This window comes from Phascolarctos cinereus, unplaced genomic scaffold (genome assembly GCF_003287225.1).
Source record: "Phascolarctos cinereus isolate Bilbo 61053 unplaced genomic scaffold, phaCin_HiC Scaffold_9;HRSCAF=440, whole genome shotgun sequence".
NCBI classification, from domain to species: Eukaryota; Metazoa; Chordata; class Mammalia; order Diprotodontia; family Phascolarctidae; genus Phascolarctos; species Phascolarctos cinereus.
The window spans coordinates 65,320,119-65,346,670 of NW_027556402.1; the positions used below are offsets into that span (position 1 = coordinate 65,320,119).

A 26,552-nucleotide genomic window follows, 5' to 3' on the forward strand; every position below is an offset into this window, starting at 1 on the left:
AGGATACTTAGGCAAATAATACAAAGATTTGTGAAGCTAGGAGATAATTCTGTTATTTAGTGAAGTTAATGTAACTGTCTCAGTTCTGTGTTAAGGAAAAGAATATCAGAATAATTAAAACAAGAATGACTTGTAGTCTATCTTGTAAATGCTTTAAAGAGACATCCACTAGGGGCAGCTAGGTGGCGCAGTGGATAGAGCACTGGCCCTGAAGTCAGCAGTACCTGAGCTCAAATCCGGCCTCAGACCAAACACCTGATACTTACTAGCTGTGTGACCCTGGGCAAGTCACTTAACCCCAATTGCCTAAAAAAGAAATTTTGAAAAAATAAAGAGACATCCACTTTTGTTAGGGGTTATTCACTTACATGGCTAGAAGTTAAAAATGTCTTCTATTAATAACTTACTTGATATGCACTGTTTTGAAACTGATCACTCAATGTATTTATCTCAGAACCTCTTGTTACAATTGAAGTTAATCTGGCAACTTTTAAATGTATACTTTTTTTTAATAGAAAGTGTTCTGTTATTAATTTCTTAATGGAATCTCTTTCTTTTAACGGGGGAATGAATAATGCCAAGCATAAAAATTGAGTTCTAATTTTTCTATCTGTATTTGAGTTTCCTATATATATTAACATAACACGTGGACAATCTAAAACTGGTCTGAAAGGTTTTAAATTTGATTTTCTAATAATAGAGACATAAGGTTTGAGCCAACTATAGGATTAAGTGATTTTTGCTAGTACAATAGAATTCTAATAGTTCTCAAATTACAAACAGGTAGCATTTGCAGCAACATTCATTTTTAAGCTGTACTTTCAGCATTCAGAATTCACTTTCTAGAGAAACAATATTGTAAGATGATTGGTTTCCCAGGCTAATCCTATATAACTAATAATATGGCTAAAATCATGAGCTGCTCTCAATCCTGAGTCTGAGGAGGGTCACTATAATTCATCCTCACTGCTGCATCAGGACAGTTTACTCCTAGCCAAAAGGTAGCAGTCTCCAGAACTAGCTGGAAGTGGGGACTAAAAAGATTCTGGCACAGACATTACCCCAAGAATTCAAGGATTCAATACAGCAAATAATGATTAAGGGCCTTTAGAACAAAGAAGTGTTGGGCCTGGTGGCCAAGTTTAGAGAACACATGAAGGGGTCTAGGGGGACTGAGGAGGGGGAGTCTTCCACATGTACAGATTTTTCACAATTTAAATGCCTTCTTTGAGCAATACTGAAATGCTAAAGGATAGTGTAAATCTAGGGATCATCAGAAGTTATTTACACCATTTTTAGGGAGTTCCATATTTGGGTAATATAATATTGAGGAAAAAGCTTGGAAGACACCTGGTTTTGTTGGCACATAATAGGTGTTCAATGCTTACTCTGGAAAGTGAGGATCTTTTCATTCTTTGTACTTCTGCCCCACCCCAGGCCCCAATGAATTTAGAACCAGGGAAGGGCCTGGGTTCAAATTTTACTTCAACCTAAATGAACTTGGGTGAATGACTGGGCTTCAGTTTTGTCATCTTTAAGCTGATACATTTGGAGAAGATACATTAGGTCCTTCCCAGCTCTAAATCTTATGACAGAGACTAACTTTTTAAAACCCTGCAGTAGGGAGATAAGTTTCCTTAGTCTTCAGACCCTACAAACTAGGAATGAAAAAATCACAACAAAGACTGCTATGGCAATGGAGTGTAATGGCAAGTAGTCAAAGGTCCATGTGTTTATTAGGTGTTTAATGTTGATTGTCTCATTCTAAGAAGCTCTCTTGTTTGTCAGGTGCAATTCCCAAACAACTTGTTTGTACTGGGGGGGGGGGGGAGAATGAAATTCAGCTACACCAGATTTTATCAAATAAAAAGAGAAAACCTTCCAATCCACACTATGGTCATGTTGCCATTCATGTTATTTATGTTTTCTTGTATCTGACCGATTCAAATGGACTTTATGTTCTCTACTCAGAACAGCATGATAACATGCTGAAATCTTGGGATTCTTAATGTCTCACTTACCATATGTTATAAGTTCTTGACCCTTATTCAGTCACATTGAAAACAAGTATTACTACTATAGCCAACTTATTTAGACAGGCCGTTCCTTAACTCTTTTGCCCATTCTTTGAGGTTGAGATTGTGAATCACACTGTTCATGACTGAGAACTGCAATTGCACTTTGCGATTTTTTTTTGCTGAAATTTTCTTTTTTGTGATTGTACACTGCTAGTCTTATACCCCAAAGAAAGAGGAAAAGGTCTGCACTGTATACAAAAACACAAATACAAAATATACAAAATACAAAAATATTTAAAGCAGCACTTTTTGTGATGGTAAAAAACTGAAACTAAGTTGAATGCGCTGTGGTATATGAATGTAACAGGACTCTGTAAGATGTGAGAAAATAGGTAATTTCAAAGAGACATGCAAAGACTTATGTGAACTGATGTAGAGTGAAGTAAGTTGAACCAGCAGAAAAATTCACACTACAACATCAATATAATAAAAAAAAATTTTTCAAACTTTTATAAACTGATGAAGAATGAAATAAGCAGAATCATGGGGACAATTTTTACAACGATAACAACAGCTGAACAATGACCATTCATGAATGTATGGGACAGATAACACAACATGCTATCCACGATAGAGATGGATTTAGATAGTCATTGAAGGAACTGGTTTTGCTTGGCTTTGCATATTTGTTACAAGAAATTTGTTGTTGTCAGCAGGTAGAAGAGAGAGAACAGATTCATTTATAAAAAAAAAAAAAGCATGATGTGAAATATGTGGAATACTGCATTCACTTTCAAATGAGGTCTATGTCACCTAAATGTTTTACCTTCTTACAGGAGATCCACCACATAATGGGGGTAATCTGTATGTACATAATCTGTATGTAATATAAAAACAAAACATCAATAAAATTGACAGTGAAAAACCCAATAACTGTGAACTTACATGTTACATTTTCTAAAATAAAATCTGACCAACCAGGTAGTAATAGGATGTAGAATTTATACAGAACTTTAGGATTTCCACTATTTGTTATTTCACTTGTTGAGGACACAGTTGGCAAGTTGGCGTCTTTCCCTTAATATTTTTACTTCTGTGACTTTTTATTACTTTACTGATACTCTTTTCTTTTTTTTCCTCCCCAACCCTCCTCCCACACCTCTGCAACAGAAGCTCTAAAACTAAACTTCACTAACGCAAAAAGTTTGGCCACATTTGAAAATGTGTCTAATCTTGCAGTCTATCTCTACCAAGAGGCAGGAGGAAAGCTTTTTCATCAGTCTTCGATATCAGGATTGGTTTAGATAAATCTCAAGTCAAGAGCAGAGTCATTCTTGCTTTTGGCTAATTATCTACAGTGACTCATGTTTGTAAGCTATCGCATAATTCATGTCTTCAAAAGGTGAAAAAATCCTTCAAGAGGGAGGAAAAGGAATAATAAAATTTTAAGGCACTCAAAAAAGTAATCAGCACTCAACACAAAGAGGCCCTTTGTCCTCCTCAAGGAAAAAGGGGCAACCTAAAATGAAAATATTTGGAGACATCTGTTTCATTTTGCTCAGGTCTGGAACAATTGAGCAGAACAAAGAAACTCAACACTATGGTCTAGTCTTTATCAAGCTTTCATGGAATTGTGCTGATAGAAAGAGGAAATACCTGTTTTACTCTCTTAGAATTTCAGAGAACATTTGGTCAGGTAACTTCTAACCTGCTAAATAGCACCTTTAAAAAAAAACTGAAGCAATTGCATATTTTTTAAAATTTTATTTTGTCATAGTAGATTTTTATTCAAAAAGATTTGAGGGGTTTTTTTTAGGCAATTAGGATTAAGTGACTTACCCAAGGTCACACAGCTAGTAAGTGTGAAGTGTTTGATCTGAGGCTGGATTTGAACTCAGGTCCTTCTGACTTCAGGGCTGATGCTCTATCCACTGCACCACCTATCTGACCCTGATTTTAGAGGTTTCTTACAGCTAACACTGGGAGCGTACAGGAACAGGTTTTGAATTAAATGTTGTTGAATATTATTTGGAAAGGGCAACATTTAAGGCTTTTCCTTAAATGTTTTTTTTATTTCTATAAATCCAATGAAGACATAGAAATTTTTTAAATCTAAATTTAGATACAAATGTATCACATCATGCCATTCTTCACTATATCTCTATCAAGTAAAAGTACCTATAGCACTTTACATTATATGTCACAGTTTACAAAGACTTTCTTCCCGACAGCTCTGTGAAGAAGGTAGTGAGAATACTATTATCCCCATTTCACAAATAAGACTTAGGTTTTAGAGACAGAAAGAGTTTGAGAGATAGAATAAATAAATTCTAGTGCATCTTGTTTATGATTTTTGTGATAAGTAGAGTACAGCTTGAATGAGAATGAAGTTCTACTGGCTTTCTTTCGAGGTTGTGCTGAACAGTGGAAAGAGGGTAAGATTCTATATAGAGTCAGAGGCTGGGTTCAAAGACCAGCTCTGCCACTTCCTGCCTGTATGACCCAAGGCAAGGTAGGTGGCCCAGTGAATATACCTAGAGCCACAAATGCCTAAGCTTCAGACGCAGCATAGCTGTGATGCTGGGCAAGTCACTTCGTGTGTGTTTGTCTGTTTCCTCAATTGCAAAATGTAGATAAAAATGATGTTCTCCCAGGGTTGGTGAGTAGAGAGTAAATCATGGTATCCTGACACTGACTGACAGTCTCTTGTTCCTAAGAGTAGAGAGGAATCTGAAACAAGCTCTGAGACATTATTTTAAGCAACAGGTAGCCAGCAAATCTGAGCAGGCTAAAGTATATATTTTGTTATTTTAATGGTTGTGGCCTCAAAATTTGTATGAGGGAAGGGTCTTTTACCCAATTTACAGACTGAAAATTTATTCACAGAACCAGACTGGACTGCGTCCCACTGAATGGGGCCAGGAGACAAGCATTGTCATCCACGTGGGTCATCAAAGGAAATGCTCTCACATGTCTTCTGCCACATATTAGCATGATGCTATCTTCAATAGACTTCTTAAAGCTATCAAAGTACCAGAAAAATCTGAGATTCAAGTAAATTCAGGATTGGGAGAGGCCTTAAGACCAGACCTTGTAATATTGGCCTGTACCATCACTATCAGAGATGCTACCTTACCCTTTGAAAAGAGATATTCTGTCTTCAAATCGGCAGGGGCTGGTATGATTAAGAAATATCAGCTAGTCTGTCAGCAGCTTGTAATAGGAAAGTTATGGAGTATACTGTAGTTCACAAGCCCCTATGGATGTGCATTCCTCATTGATTATCAACTGATATCAATTAGCAGACAGACTTAGCTTTTCTAAATGGGTATTTATGAATGGAATAAGAGTAACTGGTATAGACATACCCACAAAGTCCAGGGGAATGTGGGCTTGAATTTAAACCACCTGTGGCAGTGAGGTAATTCACAGCTCCTGGAAGTCCTTTTGCTATAAATTCTTTTCTTTGTGAGGCCCTCTTAAGGATGTTATAGATTTCTTCTGGGCTCCATATAGAGTCCTGAAATTGTCTAGCAGACACTGTCATCAGCTGTTCCAAGGAGGATGATGGGAATTCCTGTAAGTTTTGGAAGTTTGCAAGGTCTTCCTTCGGTCAAGGTGAGCTGGGGAGGTGGAGAGGGGGAGGAAACAGAAGCTCTTCTCCATTTCCAAGGGATTCCCTCTCGCTTGCCTTAAGCTTAAGTTCTGAACTGGCTTGTATATTTTATACACCACACCCACAGGGAATGACTAAATTTCTTCAGCCAACTTCACTGTACTTTTCACGTAGCATCATTTCATTTCATCCAATGGCATTCTGTTGTTATTGCTGTTAAGTCATTTGTCAGTTGTGTCCAACTCTTCATAACCCCATTTAGGGTTTTCTCGATAAAGATACTGGAGTGGTTTGCCATTTCCTTCTCCAACTCATTTGACAGATGAAGAAACTGAGGAAAGCAGGGTAAAATGACTTGCCCAGAGTCACACAGCTAGTAAATGTTTGAGGCCACATTTGAACTCAGGTCCTCCTGACTCCAGGCCTGGTGCTCTATCCTCTGCTACATCTAGCTGCCTAAGAAGCATTCTACTATTTCTTAACCTGATTTAGTTGTTCAATGACCTTGATTGATTAATTCAATAGCCATGTTCTTACTTGTTTTCCTAGTTTATAGTATTTTATTTTCTTCCCAATTATATATAAAGACAATTTTTAGCATTCATTTTTACAAGATTTAGAGTTCCAAATTTTTCTCCCTTCCTCCCTCTTCTCCTTTTTTCCTAAAATGGTAAGCAACTTGATATATAACCATGTTCTTACTGACAAAAGTGCCAGAGCTAGAGGATTTTATTACTTCCTTTAAGTGAGATGGATTGATTCAATTTATGTCCATCTAAGAATTTCTATTCTTATATAGAATTAGCGTGAAATAGCCAGTATATATCAGATATAGAACTTGAACCCTTTTCCCCTAACTCCAAGTCCAGCTCCTTATGCCATACCAATGAAATCACAGATACAATCCAAAAGAAAAAAGTTGCCGTGACTAAAAAATTTATCACTGCTAATGTATGAGACCCTCTTGGTGATGAGATGCCTCAAGCTTAGCTAGGTTGTTCCTCTGATTGCAGGTGTAAAGCTTGCTTGGTCTTCCTCAATTATCATATATATGCCGATTCCAAAATCACGAATGTGTATGTATGTATATGTATACTCCCTTTCACTTATGCCATTCTGCTTCTGTAAGCATATATGTGTATATAGATGTAAACAGTTGCATGTTCTCTAAAAGGAAAGACAATAAACACTGCTTGGATGAAGGGAAACTCAGCACCGATTTTAACCAGAAATATTCCTGCCTCAACACCAGGGCTAGAACCATAGACTTCTAACTCTTTTTTTTTTTAATTTATTAAGCCATTTATTATGTGCCAGTCATAAGAGCTGGAGATAAAAATAAAAGCAAAAAGAAACATGATCCCTTCCTTCAAGTACCTTGTGTTCTTTTTTTTTTTGTTTCTAGTTTTCAACATTCACTTCTATAAGATTTTGATTTCTAAATTTTCTCCCCCTCCCTCTGTACCCCCCTCCCCAAGATGGCATGCATTCTGATATAGACTACACATGTACAATCACATTAAACATATTTCCACATTTTGGCTACTGATTGTTAATCTAACCAGGGTCTTTCTCACTATAAGATGCTGCTTCTCAAGGTAGCATGACTTCAAAACACTAAAGGAGAGATATAAAACTTGGAGGAAAAAAACTGATTCAAATAAGTTTATTCTTTAAAGGTAGAAAACTTTTTGATGCTAAGAGGCTAGGAAAATATTTCTTAGTTAGCTGACTTCTTTCTCAAAATTTCCTCTCCCTTGCCAATGACCTACAAAAATATATTTTACAATTTATCGTCCCTATTGTTTAGAGTGCATATAAGCTGTTTGTTGAGGAGGTTTTTAAAAAAAAAAATGTTACATATAAATGTACATATAAATGAGCTTGAATCATAATGGTATATGTAATTCAACAAAAATAGAGATAATAAACACACATTAAGACGTGAGTCTTCCTTAGTCAGAAATGAATTTTGCATGCCATCTTAGAAATACAGTATCTCAAATGAGAAATGATGCTTAGAAGTCTCAAATGTAACACCTACCTGCTAAAGAATTCATTCTAAATGATCCCCAAATGATGGTTATTCAGGTTCTAGTTAAAGACCCACTGTGATGGGGAATGGATTGCCTCCAGAGGCATCCTATTACACTTTTACACAGCTCTAGTACTGAAGTACAGTTTTCTTAGACCAACCACCACTCTTTTTCCAATATCTGTTCTCCTGACCAAAAAGAAACCCAATCCTTATTCCACACGACAAGCCTTACAATACCTAAAGAAAGTTATCATGTGCCTCTTCTCCAGGCTAGACAGACCGAGTTCCTTTAAAAAGTTACCCTGGCTGCTCTCTACTGGATAGGTTCCAAGCTATTAACTATGTATCCTAAAATAATCTTCTTTATTTCTGTATTTAATTACGTATTAATTAATTAATGTAATTAATGTATTACTTATGTGTCCTAAAATATCTTACCTAAAATGTAAGATCCAGAAATAAACACAGGACTTGGAGTGTGGTCTCTAGCTAGGGTGGAGTTCTGTTGTTATTATTTTTTCAGTTGGGTCTGATTCTTCGTGACCCCATTTGGGGTTTTCTTGGCAAAGATACTGGAGTGGTTTGCCATTTTCTTCTCCAGCTCATTTGACAGATGAGGAAACCGAGGCAAACAGGGTTAAGTGACTTGCCCAGGGTCATACACTTAGTAAGTTTCTAAGGCTAGATTTGAACTCGGCTCTTCCTTACTCTAGGCCCAGCACTCTATACACTGCATCACCTAGTTACCCCAGGGCAAAGTAAAACTGGGCAATATATTGTCTACCTTGTTTTCTGGACACTAATAATAATTGGTATTTATATTGGTATTTAAAGATTGGACAGGGATTTACATACAATAGCTCATACAACTTACCTACAATATCATTTGATCCTTACAGCATCCCTGTGAGGTAACTGCTATTTTTATTTTCCTTTAATATTTCATAAAATTTCTTTCTAGAAAAATATCTCCTAGCTAACCTTTTTTCTTGACATTTCCTTGCCCCTGTCAATAACCAATAAGACTATATCTTATAATTTATCATTCCCATTATATAGAATTAGAGTGCACATCAGCTGTTCAATGAAAAGTTGGGGGTTTTTTTGGATGATTTTTTAATGTTACATAAATGGGCATATGGGGTTGCTAGGTAGCACAGTGGATACAGCATAGCGTGGAGTCAGGAACACTCATCTTTCTGAGTTCAAATCTGGCCTCAGACACTTAGTAGCTGTGTGACCCTGGGCAAGTCACTTCACCCTGTTTGCCTTAGTTTCATCATCTGTCAAATGCGCTGAAGAAGGAAATGGCAAACCATTCCATATCTTCGCCAAGAAAACCCCAAATAGGGTCACAGTGAGTAGGACGTGACTGAAATGACTGAACAACAATAAATGTACATTAGTGTTTTCATGTCCCATACCACACAACTGACTTAGTTTAAGTTTGCAATCCATTAAAATCCTCTTTTTTCATGACCCACGGTGCAGTTCATTTTTTTTTTGACCCATAGGTAGGATTTTATACTTATGTCTATTTCATCTTTGAGTTGGTCTAGTGTTCTAGGCTTCAAGATCTGTTCTGATCCCAAAAGTATTGCCTAACATACAATTTCTCTTTCTCAGCTGCAAGTCATATAAAATTAGATAAACATGATATCCATGCCTTTAACCAATTTTTGATAAAAATGTGAAACATAACATCAGCAACTCAAGTAACTCAAAAAGAAATCACTTTCTTCTAAATCATTCAATGGACTTAGGGACAAGTGAAAATATCAGGGTAGTGGGGCAGCTGGATGGGCACAGTGGATACAGCTCTGGCCTTGGAGTCAGGAGGACCTGAGTTCAAATCCAGTCTCAGACACAAGACACTTAACTAGCTGTGTGACCCTTGGCAAGTCATTTAACCCCAACTGCCTCACCAAAAAAGAAAAAAAAAAGAAAGAAAACATCAGGGTAGAAACCTTCCATCAATCTCCTGTTTTAGGAAAAACTGAAAAAAAAAAAAAGGGCCATAGACCAATGAATCAGGAATCTTTGGTTTCCCTGAATGACCCTTCAATTCATCACACTCATTCTTCCCTAATCATTAAAACCCAAGGATAAGCAACACTTTGTTGATTTGAGGAAATGACTAATCCGGATCTCTCTAAAAGCATGTCCCCCAGCATCCACTCACTGAATATGCTGGACCATCATGGGCATCTGAGCTTCTCAGGAAAATTAATATAGGGTGAAAAATGCCCAGTGACCTTTGCCTCACTTGCCCATTCCCAGAGGTCTGTCTGCCCTCATCATGTCAAGACAACTCACATTTCTATTTTTGTTTTTAAATTAGACCTATTTTTATTTAGATCTGCATGTAATCATGATTCAACCTAATTTGTTTCTGATTTTATGGTTTTTTAACAAAATTTGTCATGCTAACTGAACATGCAAAACTGACGTTAAGCAACAGCGATGACAATGTTAAGAGAAGTTGGTTTGGGTAACTTCTGTCAAGAAAACACTTGTAAAAGTAACTGGTTTAGTGGAGAATGTGCTGGGTTTGGAGTCGAGGACATGACTTCAAATCCTTCCTCTGATATTTGATAGCCATTTTAGGCAACTCTGTTAACCTCTATCAGGTTGGACCAATCTCTGTTGGTAGAGAGAGTTTCCATGCTGTGTTTCCTACAGAAAAAAAGTGCCCGCCGTCCCCTGCCCCAGATTCCTATGATCAAACAAGCATTTAGTAAGAACCTATTCTGTGCTAGGCCATACAGTTACAGAGACAAGAATGAAATACAATTATGCTCTTGGGTAGCTGACATTGCATCAGGGATTCCCCTCCTCCTTGGGAGCCCTGACAGTTTTCAAAGTCAATCTGGGGCTTTGAACCTACCCCTTAGGGTAGCCTTTAATGATTTGTTTGAAATGTCTCAGTTACTATCTGTGTTCAATCTGGGATCAATGCAAACCTCTAAGTGATCCTAGCATCATCCTAGAGATAACCCCTAACCAGCTCAAATCCCCCAAGAGGTGATTTACAGTAGACCTCAATTAAGCAAGAGGCCAAAATACTGACTTGCAAACTCCAGGAAGTTAACGTGGTCCCTTCGCTCTAAAAAAAACCCCTACTCAGTTTTCAGGAATAGAATATTCAGAATTTTTATTAAAAATTCTACATAGCAACATCACATTTGATTATTGGCTTGTCACTTCAAATGAGACTTCAACAATTCAATTCAAGAAAAAGTTATTAAGTTCTTCTACACTGAAGGCACTGTATTAGCAATACAAAGATGAAAAATTAAGCAGTCTCTGCCCTCAGGGAACCCATAATCTACTGGAATGGATACAACATGGATGCAGATAAACACAAGATCAGTAAGATAGGGAAAGAGGATAGAGTCAGCTAAAGTAGTCCAGAAAGTATCTGAGATGTGAGGGAACACTTTTAGCTAGGAGAGGGAAGGGTCAGAAAGGAGAAAGGAATTTATGAAGCAGGCACTGTGCTAAGGGCTTTACAATTATTATCTCATTAATCCTTACAACATCCTTGTGTAGTAGGTGTTAATATCCCCATTTTACAGATGAGAAAACTGAGGCAACTCCAAAGCACTGCTTGGGCAGGGCTGGCCATCTGCATGGATAGAATGAGTGTGCACACCTATGAAATTTTAGTTCCTTTACTGAAAGATATTAAGTAACTGACTTGTCCAGGGTCACATAGCTAGTGTCTAAGGTCGAATTTGAACTCAGGTTTTCTTCACTCCGGCTTCAATGTTCTGTGCACTGGGTCACCTAGCTACTTCTATCACCACTCTTAAAACTCAAAAACTAAGATTACTGAGAGAAAGGAAAGGGGATGGGAGGAAGGGAAGGTATGAAATCATGAAACCTATTTATTAGGAAGATAATTTTGGCAGCTGTGGCTTAGAGAGGGGAATGACAGAAGGGAGACTCATTAGAATGGTACTGTAAAAGTCCAGGAAAGATGACAAGGGACTGAAATAAGAGTATGAACAGAGAACATGATTGAATGACATGACAAATGTTAGCATCTACTTAATAAATGGTAGAATGTAGATATTCAGGGATAAGATCGTGTCAAAGATGACTTTGATAATTCAACAGTGGATAACTAGGAAGAGGTGCTACAATTAACAGCAATGAGAAAGCCTAAATGGGGGCCAAAAAAGAAGAGGATCATTAATTTATTTGAACTTGAAGTTACTGGAAAATCTGGTTTTCAGATAGTAGTTAGAGATGCAGGTCTGGAGCTAAGAGGAGAAAGACAGAGAGAGATAGAGACAGAGAGGAGAGAGGAAGAGAAAGAGGGAAAGAAAAGGACAGAGAAGAAGGAGGAGGAGGAGGAGGAAGGAGGAAGAAGAAGAAGAAAAAGGAGAAGAAAGAGAAAGAGAGAGAGAGAGAGAGAGAGAGAGAGAGAGAGAGAGAGAGAGAGAGAGAGAGAGAGAGAGAGAGAGAGAGGGGGAGAGAGATTGATTTGAGCTTCATCTGCACATTGATAGAAAATTAAACCATAGGATTAGAAGAGTTCACCAAAGGAGAGCATACAGAGAAAAAAGAAAGCCTAAGAGAGAGTCTTGAGGGAGACTCACAATTAGGAAGTGGGTTCCAACTTTACCTGTTGAAACCCTGTGGCTAGAATGGACTAATGCTTATGGAACCTGTCTCCCTAAAACACCCAGTATAGAACAGTGTCATGATTTCTCTCCTCCTGCCACTCCTTTCTCCATTCTGAGAGGGCAGACCTTTACTTCAAAGCTTCCCTGTTCTTTAAAGTTTGTATATGACTTCTAATTTAATTAGTGCCAAAGCCTGTTGAGATAAGGATATGATTAACTATAACTGCTCTGGGTTTCAGTGCTACAGCAAAGCACAATGGTTAGCGATCAGAGACAAGAAAGGAAGAGAGGTTTGGCTCTTTGTTTAAAATCAACAAGATTCTATCCTGACTGGGGGTACCTGAGCTAAATGAGAGAGAATCACACGGACTACGACATTTTATAAACTTTCTGAAGCAGAGCAAAAGCTAAATCCAGGACTTACCTTTGACAAGAGTCTGAGTCATGAGGAAGCAAATTTAAGTTGTGGAAGGAGGCTAACTTTGTAAAGAATAGGAGAGTTTACCTCAGGTACAGGTGCTTCGGTCAAGTTTACTCCCCTCCCTGTGCTCTTATGAAAAAGAAACTAGCTCCCTTCTGACCCTGAGTCAGGGTCAGAGTGAAGATGATGACTTAGAAAATGTCATCCACCTCCCGAAGAAAGTAATTGAGAAAGAATGGTCCCACCCACTCATAGGAAAGTAGAGTCCAGCTTCTTTGCTGGAGCAGTTTGTTTTCCTGTTGGACTAACTACATGGAACCACACAAACACACCACCATATTTATCTTTGTATTTCTCCAACAACTCTAAAGTACTGCGCTAGGGTAGGGCTGGCCATCTGCATGGGTGTAATGAGTGTCCATAACAATGAAATTTTAGTTCCTTTAACTGAAAGATATTAAAGCATTAAAATAACACCAGCCCCCCATGCATAGAAGAGGCCATTGTGAATATCTAGACCCTAACAAATTCTTGTTGAATGAACAGCGCTCATCTCTTGGTACATGGCATTTTTGTGGTTACCACTTCAACTATAATTAATTACGCAGTTTCACCTTCCCATCCGTTTTGATGGAGTTTTATTTCTCACTCTAATTTCTACTCTGGATTAATTTAGAAAGATTTAACGGTACCAAAATTTGACTGGACTTGGGAAAAGTCATGTAGTCACTTTTAATGTACTCATACAACCTACCACAAATGGGAATTTTTAGGACTTTTATTTTTGAAAGCTGCAAAGCAATACTGTAAACCTATGTAGTATGATGAAGCATAGTTTTGAACCATACTTAAAACTAGTATCTCTTAAATTAAGGCAAATAAATTATTTTCAGTTAATCTGAGGATGCCTTACAGTACACTGTTCGAACAAATTTGCATGTTAAATTATAGAGAGACTATTCAAGCACGGACAGCTAGGTGACACAGTGGACAGAGCCCCAGGCCTGGAGTCAGGAAGACCTGAGTGCGAATTTGGCCTCAGATGCTTACTATCTGTGTGACTCTGGGCAAGTCACTTAACCCTGTTTATTTCAGTTTCCTCATCTATCAAATGAGCTAAAGAAGGAAATGGCAAACCACTCCACTATCTTTGCCAAAAAAAAAAACCCCAAATGGGGTCAAAGAAAGTCAGACACAACCAAAACAACTGAATAATAACAACAAAATCCAAGCATGTAAATTAAGATAAATTTAACATTAATAATAAATTTTGTCAAGATTATGTCCAAGATAGCTTCCCATACTTGATTCTGCTGAATTTGTTACTGGGAAGACCTGCAGTCATCTACAAGCTGGGTAGCCCTAGGCACATCACTTAACTTCTCTGATCATCAGGCAACCCGTTAAGGGTCAACTGTAGATGCATAGCCACCCCACATAAAAGAATTATAAATGCTTTGGCTTCTTAAACTAAGAGGATAAGATAGTAGAAGAGGCAACTCTTCAAGGTTAGTAGTACGGAGGCTCCTTACACCACTCCTTAACACATCTCCAATCCAAAAGCACCATCTCAGGTCACCAAGAGTGTTTATTAAGCAACTCCTCTACCAAGCATTAGGTGAAAGAAGAGGGAGCCAATTTACAAAGAGTGCTTCTGAGCACTTACACCTGCTTTGATAGATCAGTGAAGAAAAACCCCAACCCATCCGTGCCTACCGAACCTGGGAAACTCTTATCCATGTCTTCCTGTAAATCCACCACAGCAATAGGGGCCTTTCTCTTGACATCACATAGATACCAATGGAGCATATGGACTATCCATCAGTTAGCCCTCCTTCTAGCCCCCTGACCTACTCACGTCAGAAATCAGAAATTGTGTCTTAAAAGTGAGACCAACTAGTCCCATGATCTCAATTCAATTCAAATACCTCGTGTGCTAGGCATTGGACAAATTGAAAATGTTACCTATTAAAAGTAGTTAACTTTGTACAATTTGTACTCTGAAAATTTTAGGCTGAGGAAAATTTTCTTTCAAACCACAAAAAATCGAAGTATGAATCAATTTCCTGTGAGCTAATACTGGTAATCAAGTTGACAAAGCTCTCTAGAGACATCAAACATGATTACATCTTTGCTCATTTTACAGGTACATTCATAATCAAGGCCCAAAGAAAGTCACATGTGGATTGTTTTTCTCCCCACTAAAGTTGTATGAAAGAAAGTGTTCTATAATTAGGCAAGAAACATAACCCAGAAGTCAAATTTAAAAGGAGGCAGCTAGGTGGTGCAGTGGATAGAGCGCTGGGCCTGGAGTCAGGAAGATGAGTATTCCTCAGTTTAAATCTGGCCTCAGACATTTGCTAGCTGTGTGGCCCTGAGCAAGTCACTTAACCGTATTTGCCTCAGTTTCCTCATCTGTAAAATGAGCTGGAGAAGGAAATGGCAAAGCACCCCCGTATCTTTGCCAAGAAAACTCCAAATGAGGTCAAGAAGAGGCAGACGTGACTGAAACAACAATAACAAAGTTAATACTAACCCCAACAACAAAAATTAAAAATGATAGGAGGCAAAAGGAGAAATAATAATAGAATCACAGACATAAATTTATACCTCTTTGAGATTTGCAAAGTACTTTACATATATTATCATTTGATCCTCACAACAGCCCTGTGGAGTAGGTACTATTATTATCTCCATGTTACAGATAAAGAAACTGAGTCCAAGAGAGGTTAAATGATGTACCTAGAATCACATTTCTAGTAAATATCTAAGGCTGCATTTGAACTGAGGTTTTCCTGATCCCAAGTCTCAATCCCTTTACAGAAGGAGAGGGGAAAAAAAAACTAACAATATCTGTTCAATTAATGATCTGTATAACTATAGTTATGTCCACCCCACTCCAATTCTGGCCTTTTATTTTCCAGACTTGTAATTTCTTTAATTTAGGGAACTCCTCAGGAGGAAAACTCCTAGCAATTCAAGTCAGCACCTGTTCTGCAAATGACAGTCTCAGAGAGTTGTCCTGGGCACTGAGAGATTTGTCTCTACACAACCATGAGTGTCAGGAGCAGGACATGAACAGTGACCACACATCCTGGATTTCCTGGGATTTGCTATTACTCTGTTCCAGTGTTCTCATAAAGTATCAAAAATGTCCTGGCAGCTTCCTTATTTCAGCAAACAATAGCTGAATGAATCAAGTCAATAAGCATTTCAATAATGAGACACATTAGTCATAAAAGAATGAAAGCCAAAAAAGACAGAAACTAATAGGCTGAAGAAATAGCAGGACTGTTTTCTAAAGTGGGGCAGAGTGTATGTATGTGGTATGTGAGATGCAGGTAACACTGGGACAGCCGTATTTCCATTTGTAAAGCCAATTGATGCCATACTCTGTGCTCATAGGGGCACCCATATAAATTTCCTGATTTGGAGGGACACTGATTAGACAATGCAGTTTTTCAAAAGATGATGCATCCTGATGCGTCATATTTTCAGACAACAAAATCATGAGTGGAGAGAACAAAAACAGCATGAGGTTAACTGAGCGAGCACAGAAGACTTGTATATGACTTCAACTTACTGTGTTCCAAGACCAATGGGTGCTGGAATTTGAAATGCTCTTTGGAAAGGTGTAAACCTGCCCTTCTGAAATGTAAGGAGAGCAGAGTTGTCACACCACCAGGGCATTTGGCTGTTCATTGCTTGATGGCTCAAACCAGAACCTTTGAAACACAGAATGTACTCAAACATCATGTTGATTTAATAGTACATTAAAATATGTGTATTAAAATAAAATTATTTCTTACCTTTGTGCCTCTTCAGCTGGGGGAAGCTGCTGATTGTTGTTGCTTGTATTATTTCTACTACAATCTGATACCTGATTTAAGAGAAGAAAAGAGAAAGGTTGATTAGGAAGGAAAGGACCTTTTATCAGCAGCACTTTTATCCAATACTTATATAAGTCATAAATAGCATAGGGTATTTGAATATTGTACAAATTTCATCTCTAGAACCTTGTGGAAGACCCTCAACCATAGGTTACTTGGGATCACTGCTATTCACAAAACCAGAATAAGAGATCAAATAGGTTCCAATACAGTGAAATAAGAAATGTATATCCTAAGTTAAATGTGGGCATCCCTCAAGACATTTTTTCTTTCCTGGATATCACAGGTAAGAATTTCAAAAAAGCAAGTTTTTTGGAGGTAATGTTCCATACAAAGAGTTGGGAATCAGACCAGTGTTGTAACCTGGGATCTGCCAATAACGAACTGCATAACAGCTCTAGCAAATTACTTAATTTTTCTAGGCTTCGGTGCCCTCACCTGTCAAACTGGGGGTGGGTGTGTACTGGACTAAGACAAACTCTAAGGTGTCATCTAAAACATTCTCTGGCTTTATAATCTGCAACCTCAATATTCTTGAGCTCCAGTGCCAGCAGATAGGCTAACATTCTTCCTTATACTTTTCCTTATCAATGTTTATCGACTGACTGGATATTCTATCCTTTCTATTCCTCCTCCGGAGCAGGGCTGGTATTGTTGGGAGATGACACAAAAAGTAGATTTCATGTGGCAGTTAGGTGGTACAGTGGATAGAGCGCTGGGCTTGGAATCAGGAAGATTCATCTTCATGAGTTCAAATCTGGCCTCAGACACTTAACTAGTCTGGCCCTGGGCAAGTTATTTAGCCCTGTTTGCCTAAGTTCTTCATATGTCAGATGAGCTGAAGAAGGAAATGGCAAACCACTCTTGTATCTTTGCCAAGAAAACCCCCAAAGGGGGAGGAGGGGGTCACAACGAGTCAGACATGACTGAAACAACAACCGTAACAAAGTTGCTTATATGTTACCTATCTTATTAGAATGCATGCCCCTTTAGGGCAGGAACTGTTTTTGCTTTTCTTTATATCCCAATTTAATACCACATTTGGCACATAATAAGTACTTAATTAAAGCTTGTTACTTGGTTGACCAATTCTCCTTCCTTTATGGAATCATATAATCAGAGACACAAGAGACCTTAGTAGCCATCACATCTAGCTCCCTCACTTTACATATGAGGAAACTGAGGCACGGAGATGTTAAGTGGTTTGCACAGTCACACACCTAGTTAAGCGAACTGCTGAATTAATTTTCCTAAGACGTGGACCTGATCATGTCATTCCCCTACTCAAGAGGCTTTACATATTCCAATGGCTGCAACGCAAGCTCTTTGATCTTACATTTGTCACTAAATGAGTTAACATAGGAAAATAATTTTGCAAACTTTAAGCAGTATTTAAGTGCTAGCTGTTATTAAAACCCTTGCTACCTGGCCCCCTCTTCCCTTTCTAGCTTTATCTCCCATTATTCCTCTTTCTGTAGGGTAAGTCTTAGCCAGACCAGATTAATTGCTATCTTATCTTATCCTGCTCTGACCCATCTCTGAGTGGTGACCACCTCCCATACAGCCAATTAATACTCACACACCTTCCCTGACTTCCTTTAAGTTCCAAGTAAAATCCCATCTTTTACAAGACCTTTCAACATGCTTATTAATTCTAATGTCCTCCCACTTTTAATTATTTCTTACTTATCCTGTATGCAGCTTCTTTGTACTTATCTGTTTGTTTGTGGTCTCCCCCTTTAGAATGTAAGCTCCTGGAGGGCAGAGACTGTCTTTTGCCTCTTTTTGTATTCCCCACACTTAGTACCTTGGCTGGCACACAGTAAGCACTTAAAAAATGTTTACTGACTAGCTAACTATTGTCACACTTCTCTCCCTTCAGAATCCCGCTAAGATACCACCTCCTCCATAAACACTTGTCTGACTCTTCTCCCACTGCCTGCCACTGCCACCACCGCCACCACACCCAGGTGAAAGGGTTCTCTCTTTCCACAAACTTTCCCATAGCCTCTTGTCTGGCTCCTCCCATTGTCCTCAGCACATACTACCTATGTTGCATCGACTCAATTCAACAAACCTAAGTCAGGCCAGTCTGTAATTCACAGACTAAAACTTGTCACAACAAACTCCACAAAACATTTCCCACATTTCTCCTTGATCCCTTTTGCTGAGTTTTTCTGGTCCTTGAAAATGACACGGAACTAATCAAGTCATTACTTGGTCATTATCTTTTGTGCAGCCACCTAACTTCTTGTTGTTCATCCTTCATTTTTAAAAAGGACCAATTCGCCTAACTTGCTTACACAGGAAAATTAAAAAAAAAATGCTTCCAAGATCACTATGGACACATCAAGATTATAACAGGAAGAATATATAACACTTCTAATGTTTGTTTGTTTGTTTTTTTAACCAGTGGAGAGTGAGTGATGCCAAGATAGCTAAATATTGGGTAGTTTAAAAATATAAAATGCAAAGTAAAAGAAGGATTTCTTTTTCCCCCTTCTGACTTGCAAAGGGCTCAAAAAGTGGTTGCGTATGTTACTGTTACAAGTTGTTTCTCTTACAAAGAAGTTAATGATTGAGTTAATTCCTATTTTCTTAATAAATTTTTTAAAATTATGAACTTAAATATAAATAAGAAAAAAGAAACAAATGCAAAATAAGGAAAGAAAAAATTACTATGTGCACAGCAGAATGAGAGGTTTCAAAATATAAAGCTATAAATTTCCATTTGAAGAAAGCCTATATAATAAACACTACACATTGTGCTCAGAGCTGTCCATTTTTGCTTTCTTGTAGGTTTTACTTTGTTTTCTGCTGCGCACTTTTTACTTGTTCTTCCCTCCCCCATCCTCCTCCCATCCCCAGGAGGCTACAATTAAATGTTGATATATATATATATATATATACACACATACACACACCCACACCCACACGTGTGTGTATATACACACATATATATACACGCACACACATACATATACACAAACATGCATGCGTATACTTACATACATATACATATAGATAGATATCTATAATCATACACATATACATTCATAGGCATCTATGGAAGACCATACTGTAATTGCTTGTCCTCTGTTTCTCTAAAGGCAGATAACATCTCCCTTCATAAATCCAAGTCTTTCCACATTTTTCTAAATTCTACCAACTTAACATTTCCTATACTACACCAATATTCCAACTTTATACTGTACAGTTATTTTAAATAGTCTAAAACAATATTAATATGGCTGACATATAGTTTCCCTGCTTTTCTCTTTGGATTAAATCTATTTTAGTTTTAACTTTGAGATCATGATTACTATCCCTGCTTTTTTGCTCCTAATAAATTGTGCTCACAATATTTATTTTGTGTTTGTATGTATCTTATTGCCTATCCCTTTGGAATCCTATACTTTGATTCTGATGGGGTGCTTGGGTGCTTATGCTCAGACACCACTTCCAAGATTATATTTCTCCCTAGCTTCAAGGCACTATCTCTGACAGTTTCCCTGTAGCCCAAGGACCCTGTCTCTGGCAATAATTCATGAGTGGTCCCAGTGAGGGAAACTATCTCTCCCTGTTACAAGAACAAGCTGACCTCTGTAGAATTTCCCTTGTGCGAACGACTATCTTGTACCAGCAGAAGTATCAAGTACTGATGCCCACAGTTACCGTATACAATGCAGAGGTCAAGCTACAGACGTCAGCTCCTGATACTATCTTGTTTCAGACATAACAAACCAAAATATACTCTTTAAGAACCCTCTCTTCCCCCACCTCACTTTCCAGTAGTGGATGACACAGTTGTCTGTTATCACCTAGTTAGCATATTTGCCACTTCATTCACTACTTTCCCTTCAGTATTTTTCTGGGTCTGCTTTAGCAAGCTGTGGACTTGTTTTTCATGATTTTCTTGCATCACTCTCATTTTTCTTACCAGTGTTTCCTCTACTTCTCTTACTTGCTTCTCAAAATCCTTTTTGACCACTTCCATGGCCTGGGACAAGTTCATATTTTTCTTGCAGGCTTTGGATGTAGGAGCTTTGACTTTGTTGTCTTCTTCTAGTTGTATGTTTTGATCTTTGTCACCAAAGAAAGATTCTATGGTCTGACTTTTTTTGTGCTGTTAGCTCACAATCCCAGCCAATTACTTGAGTTTTAAACTCTTTGTTAAGGTAGGGGTCTGCTTCCAGTGTGGAGAATGTACTGTCCCAAGCTTCGGGGGCTTTGTGTAGCTGCTTTCAAAGACACTTCTAGGGACCTGTAAATTTTCAGTTCTTCTAAGGTGCTATGATCAAAGACAAGGTGCTACTCCTTTCCTGGCCTGTGCTCTGGTCTAGGAATGACCACAAGTACTCTTTTCTGCCGTGGAACTGTGAGGAGGACACCTTCTTCATTGCCACCACAAGCTCTGCCATGCCAGTGCTCCTCCTCACCACAGGATCACCACTCAGGACTGCAACCAAGATCCCAGCATGGGCAAAGCAAGGGAATCCTGCCTCAGTGCCAGCAAAGAGATCCCTGCAATCTCCCTCTGATCAGCCACTTGATCCCCTCTCTGTCTGTGGGCTGAGAGCTCAGGAAGCAGCCACTGCCCTGGGGCTGAGCTGGGACTGGGGTGGGACCGAACTTCTCTCTCACCCAGGTTGGGGAAACCTCTCCTATTGACCTTCTAAGTTGTCTTTTGGCATTTGTGGGTTGAGAAGTCTGGAAACTGTCATAGCTGCCCATGATTCAATCCCGAGGCCTGCTTCAGGATCACTGAGGCCTGGTCTTTGGTGGTACAGCCCACACTGAACTGCGCTCCTCTCCCAGCCTAGTGCAAGAGATCTTTCCTGCCAACCTTCCAGGTTGTCTTGGGCTGCAAACTTGCCTCATTCTGTCTTTTTTCTGGGCTCTGCTACTCTAGAATTTGTTTAGAGCCATTTTCCACAGGTATTTGGAGGGGTTTGGGGGAGAGCTCAAACAAGTCACTGCTTTTACTCCACCATATTGGCTCTGTTCCACACTACTTTTCCTATATAAACTTTAGCATCATTTCTGTTAGGTTACAAGTTCCCTAGGGAGCTCTGCTCATCATGGCAGAATTCCTTAAGGACCTTTGCCTGCTGTATAGCATAACAATAAGTCTTTGCCACCTTGACTTAAAGAATGCTTGAGTCTGTGAATTCATTCCAGATGACCCCATGCTATATTCCAGTCTTTGAGGGTTCTGAACCTCTCAGACCTCAACACTTCTACCCACTACCTTGCCTTCCAATTACTTAACCTACTCCACCCCTCCAAGGATTCCTCCCTAATTCCCATTTTAATGAAGCATAACATGCATGTTTGTCCTAGAACTACAATTTTCCCAAAGTAAAGGTAAAGAAGATTAGTTCTAGAGACCACTGTACAGAGTAACAGCAATATTTTAATGATGATTAACTGTGAAAGACTTATCCACTCCGATCTATGACAATTCCAAAGGACTCACAATAAAAGGTGCTATCTATCTCCAGAGAGAGAAGTGATGGATTCAATATAGACTAAAGCAAAAAAAGAATTAGACTAAAAAATTCAATTTGGTGACACCTATGTCTAGTACAGTGAATTTTTCTAATTTAAGAAAATATATATTTATATATATTTAAGGTTTATATACACACACACATACACATACATATACATACACACACGTACCCACACATACCTGCACATATATACGCATATATAATTTCAGGTTATAACTAATTTTTACATATACACACATCTAATTTAAGGTTTAATATATGTAATATAGCAAATAAAACGATACAATGAAAATAAGATTATATAGATTTAATTCAGGAAAATGCTAAGATTAGCCACATTTTGAACTTCTGTGGACATGTGCTACAGCCAAACACAGATAATTATGTCCATAGTATATGAATGCTGTCCCTGATACCTGATTTTGAGTCAACCAAAATGTCTTGTTTGTTAATCATACTACAAAGTGGCATGAAAACAAACATGGCTGAACCTATCTTTATTTTGTTTAATTTTTTAATTAATTTTAAACTTAAATACAAACTGAGAAAAGAAAAAAAGGAACATTTTGATGTACACAGCAGAACATGGAAGATTCAATTTTTTAAAAATGTCTATTTCAAGAAAACCTATGTAATAAATACTACACATTTTTTTCAAAGCTATCCAGCTTTTCTGTGCTTCCTTCTAGGTTTTCTTTTGTCCTCTGCTGTGCACTTTTTTTTTCCTCTCTAGAAGGCTACAATTAAATGCACACACATACACACACACACTCATGTATATACACAGTATACATATATGTAAGACCATACTATACATATTTCTGTTTGTCAGTTTTCTCTGGTGGTAGATAGAATCTTCCTTCATCGGTTCAAGTTTTTCCATATTCTTCTAAATCAACAAGCTCATCACTTCTTATATTACAGGAGTATTCAGTCACAATCATATACCACAACTTGTTTATCTGTTCCTCAACTGAAGGGTATCTATCATTTTAAACAGTCTAATGGGTGGAACCTATCTTTAACAGAAGAAAATCCAAATGAATGCAAACAGGTATGGAGGTGCCTAAGGTATGGTGGTGGCAGCAGGGTTGAGGATGAAAATCATTTATTGTCTGTCCTGTCCACCAAACATAGAGAATATGAGGGTTAGAAGATTTACAGAGAACAGCTAGGACAAGTCAAGGCTAAGTTTTGTGTGTGTAAGAAATTTATAATTTTGTTTTCAAAGAAGGATCTTTACGAGCGTGAGCTGTTTGACCCAACTTGCCAAGACATGCTATTATCAAAGCTAAAACATCTTCAATTCACAGGGTGATTGGACTATGTGTAAAAGAAGCACATGACCCAAGCAGAAGGCTTGTTAGCAAGTATTCTAAAGCATCTTTAATAACTTATAGAGACCTTTAAAGAGACCCTCGGCTTAAACTGCATCATCAGGCCAAATCCATAGATTCTTAGTGTTGAAAGAGAGCTGAAGGTCATTTCATTCAACCCTTACTCAAATCATTAATTCTACCTGTAATATTCCTTACATCTAACTTTGATTTGAATTCTATTCCATTCATTAACTATGTGTCAGGTCTCTAATAGGTACAAGGCACTCTGCTATCTGTATTTTAAGGAATCAAAGACAAAAGCAGAACTGCTTTGAAAGGGCCTATGCTCTACTAGGGAGAAGGGAACATACACCCAAGATAAATAAATAATATATATACACATATATGTATCCATTGAGAGAAACAATTGTTTCCTTTATTAATAACCAATTATTGAATTAGGATTAAAGAGTCTTCTACTTCCTTATCCAGAAATCAATCATTGTAAGAAATCAAGAAAAACTTACCCAATCAGGCTGAAAGAATTAGTAAATTCCTGTTCATTGTGTTTGATCAGACAGGTCTAGAGCAGAAGTGGATTCTCTCTTTGATATGTATATTGATGAGTCTATTTGATGAAGACTTGGGTGATCCAAGTCACATACCCCCAAGACCCTCATTAGAATGAGCCCATATCTCATTATAATATTTATTTTCCCATTAATGGTTAACCAATTAGAGTTGATTGCCACCCTTAGGAACATCTACTTTTCCAAGGACACATAAGTTGTAAGCCCACAACCATGAGGGTCTTTGGCATTCACGAGGGCCATTGATCTCTTTTATTAATAACACGCTAGCATTATTAATAAAAAGATTAATTACTCAGAAACTACATCTCTTGAACTTTTCAAACATCACAATATGTATATATGTATGTGTATATATGTGTGCATATACATATACACACTGTACGTACATATACGTGTATATGTATATATCTATGCACGCACGCGCGCACACACACACACACACACACTCACACAATGTTAACCTCCAGAGTTCAGTCTAAGAAAGACAAACAGAATTAGACTGTATGTGTGTTTATTTCTCTCAAAGCAGCAGGCATGCATGCATGGGAGCTGCAGTCGGAACTGAGCTCACTTTGGGGTTAGGCTGCACAGATTATAAAGCCATAAAGCAAGGAAGAGCCCTGACTTAGGATGTCTAGCCTTCTATCAGTTAAGATTACAGTTATGAATAAGCAAAGGAGTACCCTTGACTCAGGATGTCTCTCCTTTTGTTAGCAAAATTACAGTTTCCATAAAGCAAGGAAGTGCCCGACTCAGGATGTCTATGCAAGCTTAATTTGGTTTGTGGTTGTTGATACAGCAGGAGGATTTTTGGTTCACTTAGAGAGCACTGCAAAGGATTATTAACATGTCAGTGCAGAAGGGCTCAAATCGTCCTCTTCATTGGCTAGTCCAGGTTTTTGTCCTTCTTTGGGTGATAAGGAACTTAAGCGGGTCTCACACACAACCCATCTCTCTCTGTATGTATGTATATGTGTGTGTACTGTATATGCATACATTTACAAACCTGAATTAATTTTCAAAGTAATTGTAGGGGAGAGTAAAATAACTGGAAGAGGGTATTAGAAAAAGTGGCCCTAGACCTAAGCCTTGAAGGGAATTGGGGATTCCAAGAGACGGAGATAGGGAGACAGAATTCCAGGCATGAAGGTCAACCTACGTAAAGACATGGGAAGTGGGATAGTACAGAATGTCACGTACAGGGAATAGCAAAAAGGAGAGTTTGGCTGTAATGTAGCAAGTGTGATGAGTAGGAATGGAAAATCAGTATTGGAAACAGGTTGGAGTCAGATTGTAAAGGACTTTAAATGTCAAGCATTTAAAGAAGTCTATTGTTGGTTTTTAACCTAGTGACAACAGAGTGCCTTAGTGATGGAGACAGTGTTATCCCCCCCAAAAAAAACCCCAGCCTTTTCTCTTTTGGGACAATACTCACTGTTCAGAATTTTTTTTCTTCTGTTAAGCTGAGACTGCCTCAGAGCAAGCAACTTACACAAACTGGAACTAGTTCAGACCTGCAAGGGCTCCTACTCCCACATGAGAGCTCTTCAAACACTTGAAGACTGCTTTTGTGACTGCCACCCTGAAATCTTCTCTTCTCAGGCTAAACAACTTGAGTTCTTTCAACTCCTCCTCCATAGGGCATGGTCAAGGATACTGGGATTGCTTCCCTTCCTAGTCCTTGGCATCCTCTAGATGCATTCTGCCGTGTTAGCATGCTGCTTTGAAAGTAGCCCTCAGCTATGAAAAACAATATTCCTTGACTTTCTCTCCCATGTTTAGAATCCTCTTCATCTCGAAGCCCTACTCCAGCCCTAGAATCCTCATGTAGGACACAAGAGGTGTGTGAGCAAACATTTAACTACCAACTCTCTAGGGGGGAAAAGGTGCAACACATTTTTTATAATCTACATTATTATTAACATTTTTTCCATCACTGTCTTACATCTAGACACCAAAATGATAAATCAAGCCCTGACTTGTAGAGTTTGCTAGTTTCAGTGTAAATGAGCTTATAGGAACTGACTCCCAGCCTCTCCTTCTGATCAGATGGTTCTTCCACAGACCTTCCACTGAAGGGAGGAGGCCAGGCCTGCCACAGCTTCATTTTTCTCCAGACAGCACTCCAGGCCTTATGGGGGTGTGCCCCCTTCTTTTACAAGCCGTCTTCCTTCGTTTGAACATCAATTCCTTGAGGTCAGTGATTATCATTCTTTCTGGCTATATTTGCATTCCCAGAACTCACATCAAAAGCACTTAATATAAATGCTTGTTGACTAGCTGGTAATGCCAAATAGAAAGTCCAGTGAGCAAAATTTCCTTCATTCTGGACACAAAACATGTCAAAGAAATTTAAGATCACATTAACTTCTTGGGTTGATTACCTTGTGACCCTGTCTTCCCATTTATCTCATCCATCCCTCTTGAAATAGATATAACCCGCCCACTGCTGCGTCCTAGTTACAAATCTGATCCATTCAAGCCTCAGATATATTCACCTTATTAAC

General features: G+C 38.3%; 1 protein-coding gene across 1 annotated transcript in view; it reads right to left on the reverse strand.

The window, feature by feature from the left end:
• SNX25 (sorting nexin 25) overlaps positions 1-26,552 on the reverse strand; it is a 272,281-nt gene that overhangs the window by 102,502 nt on the left and 143,227 nt on the right. The window contains 1 exon segment of the mRNA XM_021007602.2: positions 16,537-16,607. Within this exon segment, the coding sequence (XP_020863261.1) occupies positions 16,537-16,607 (71 nt within the window).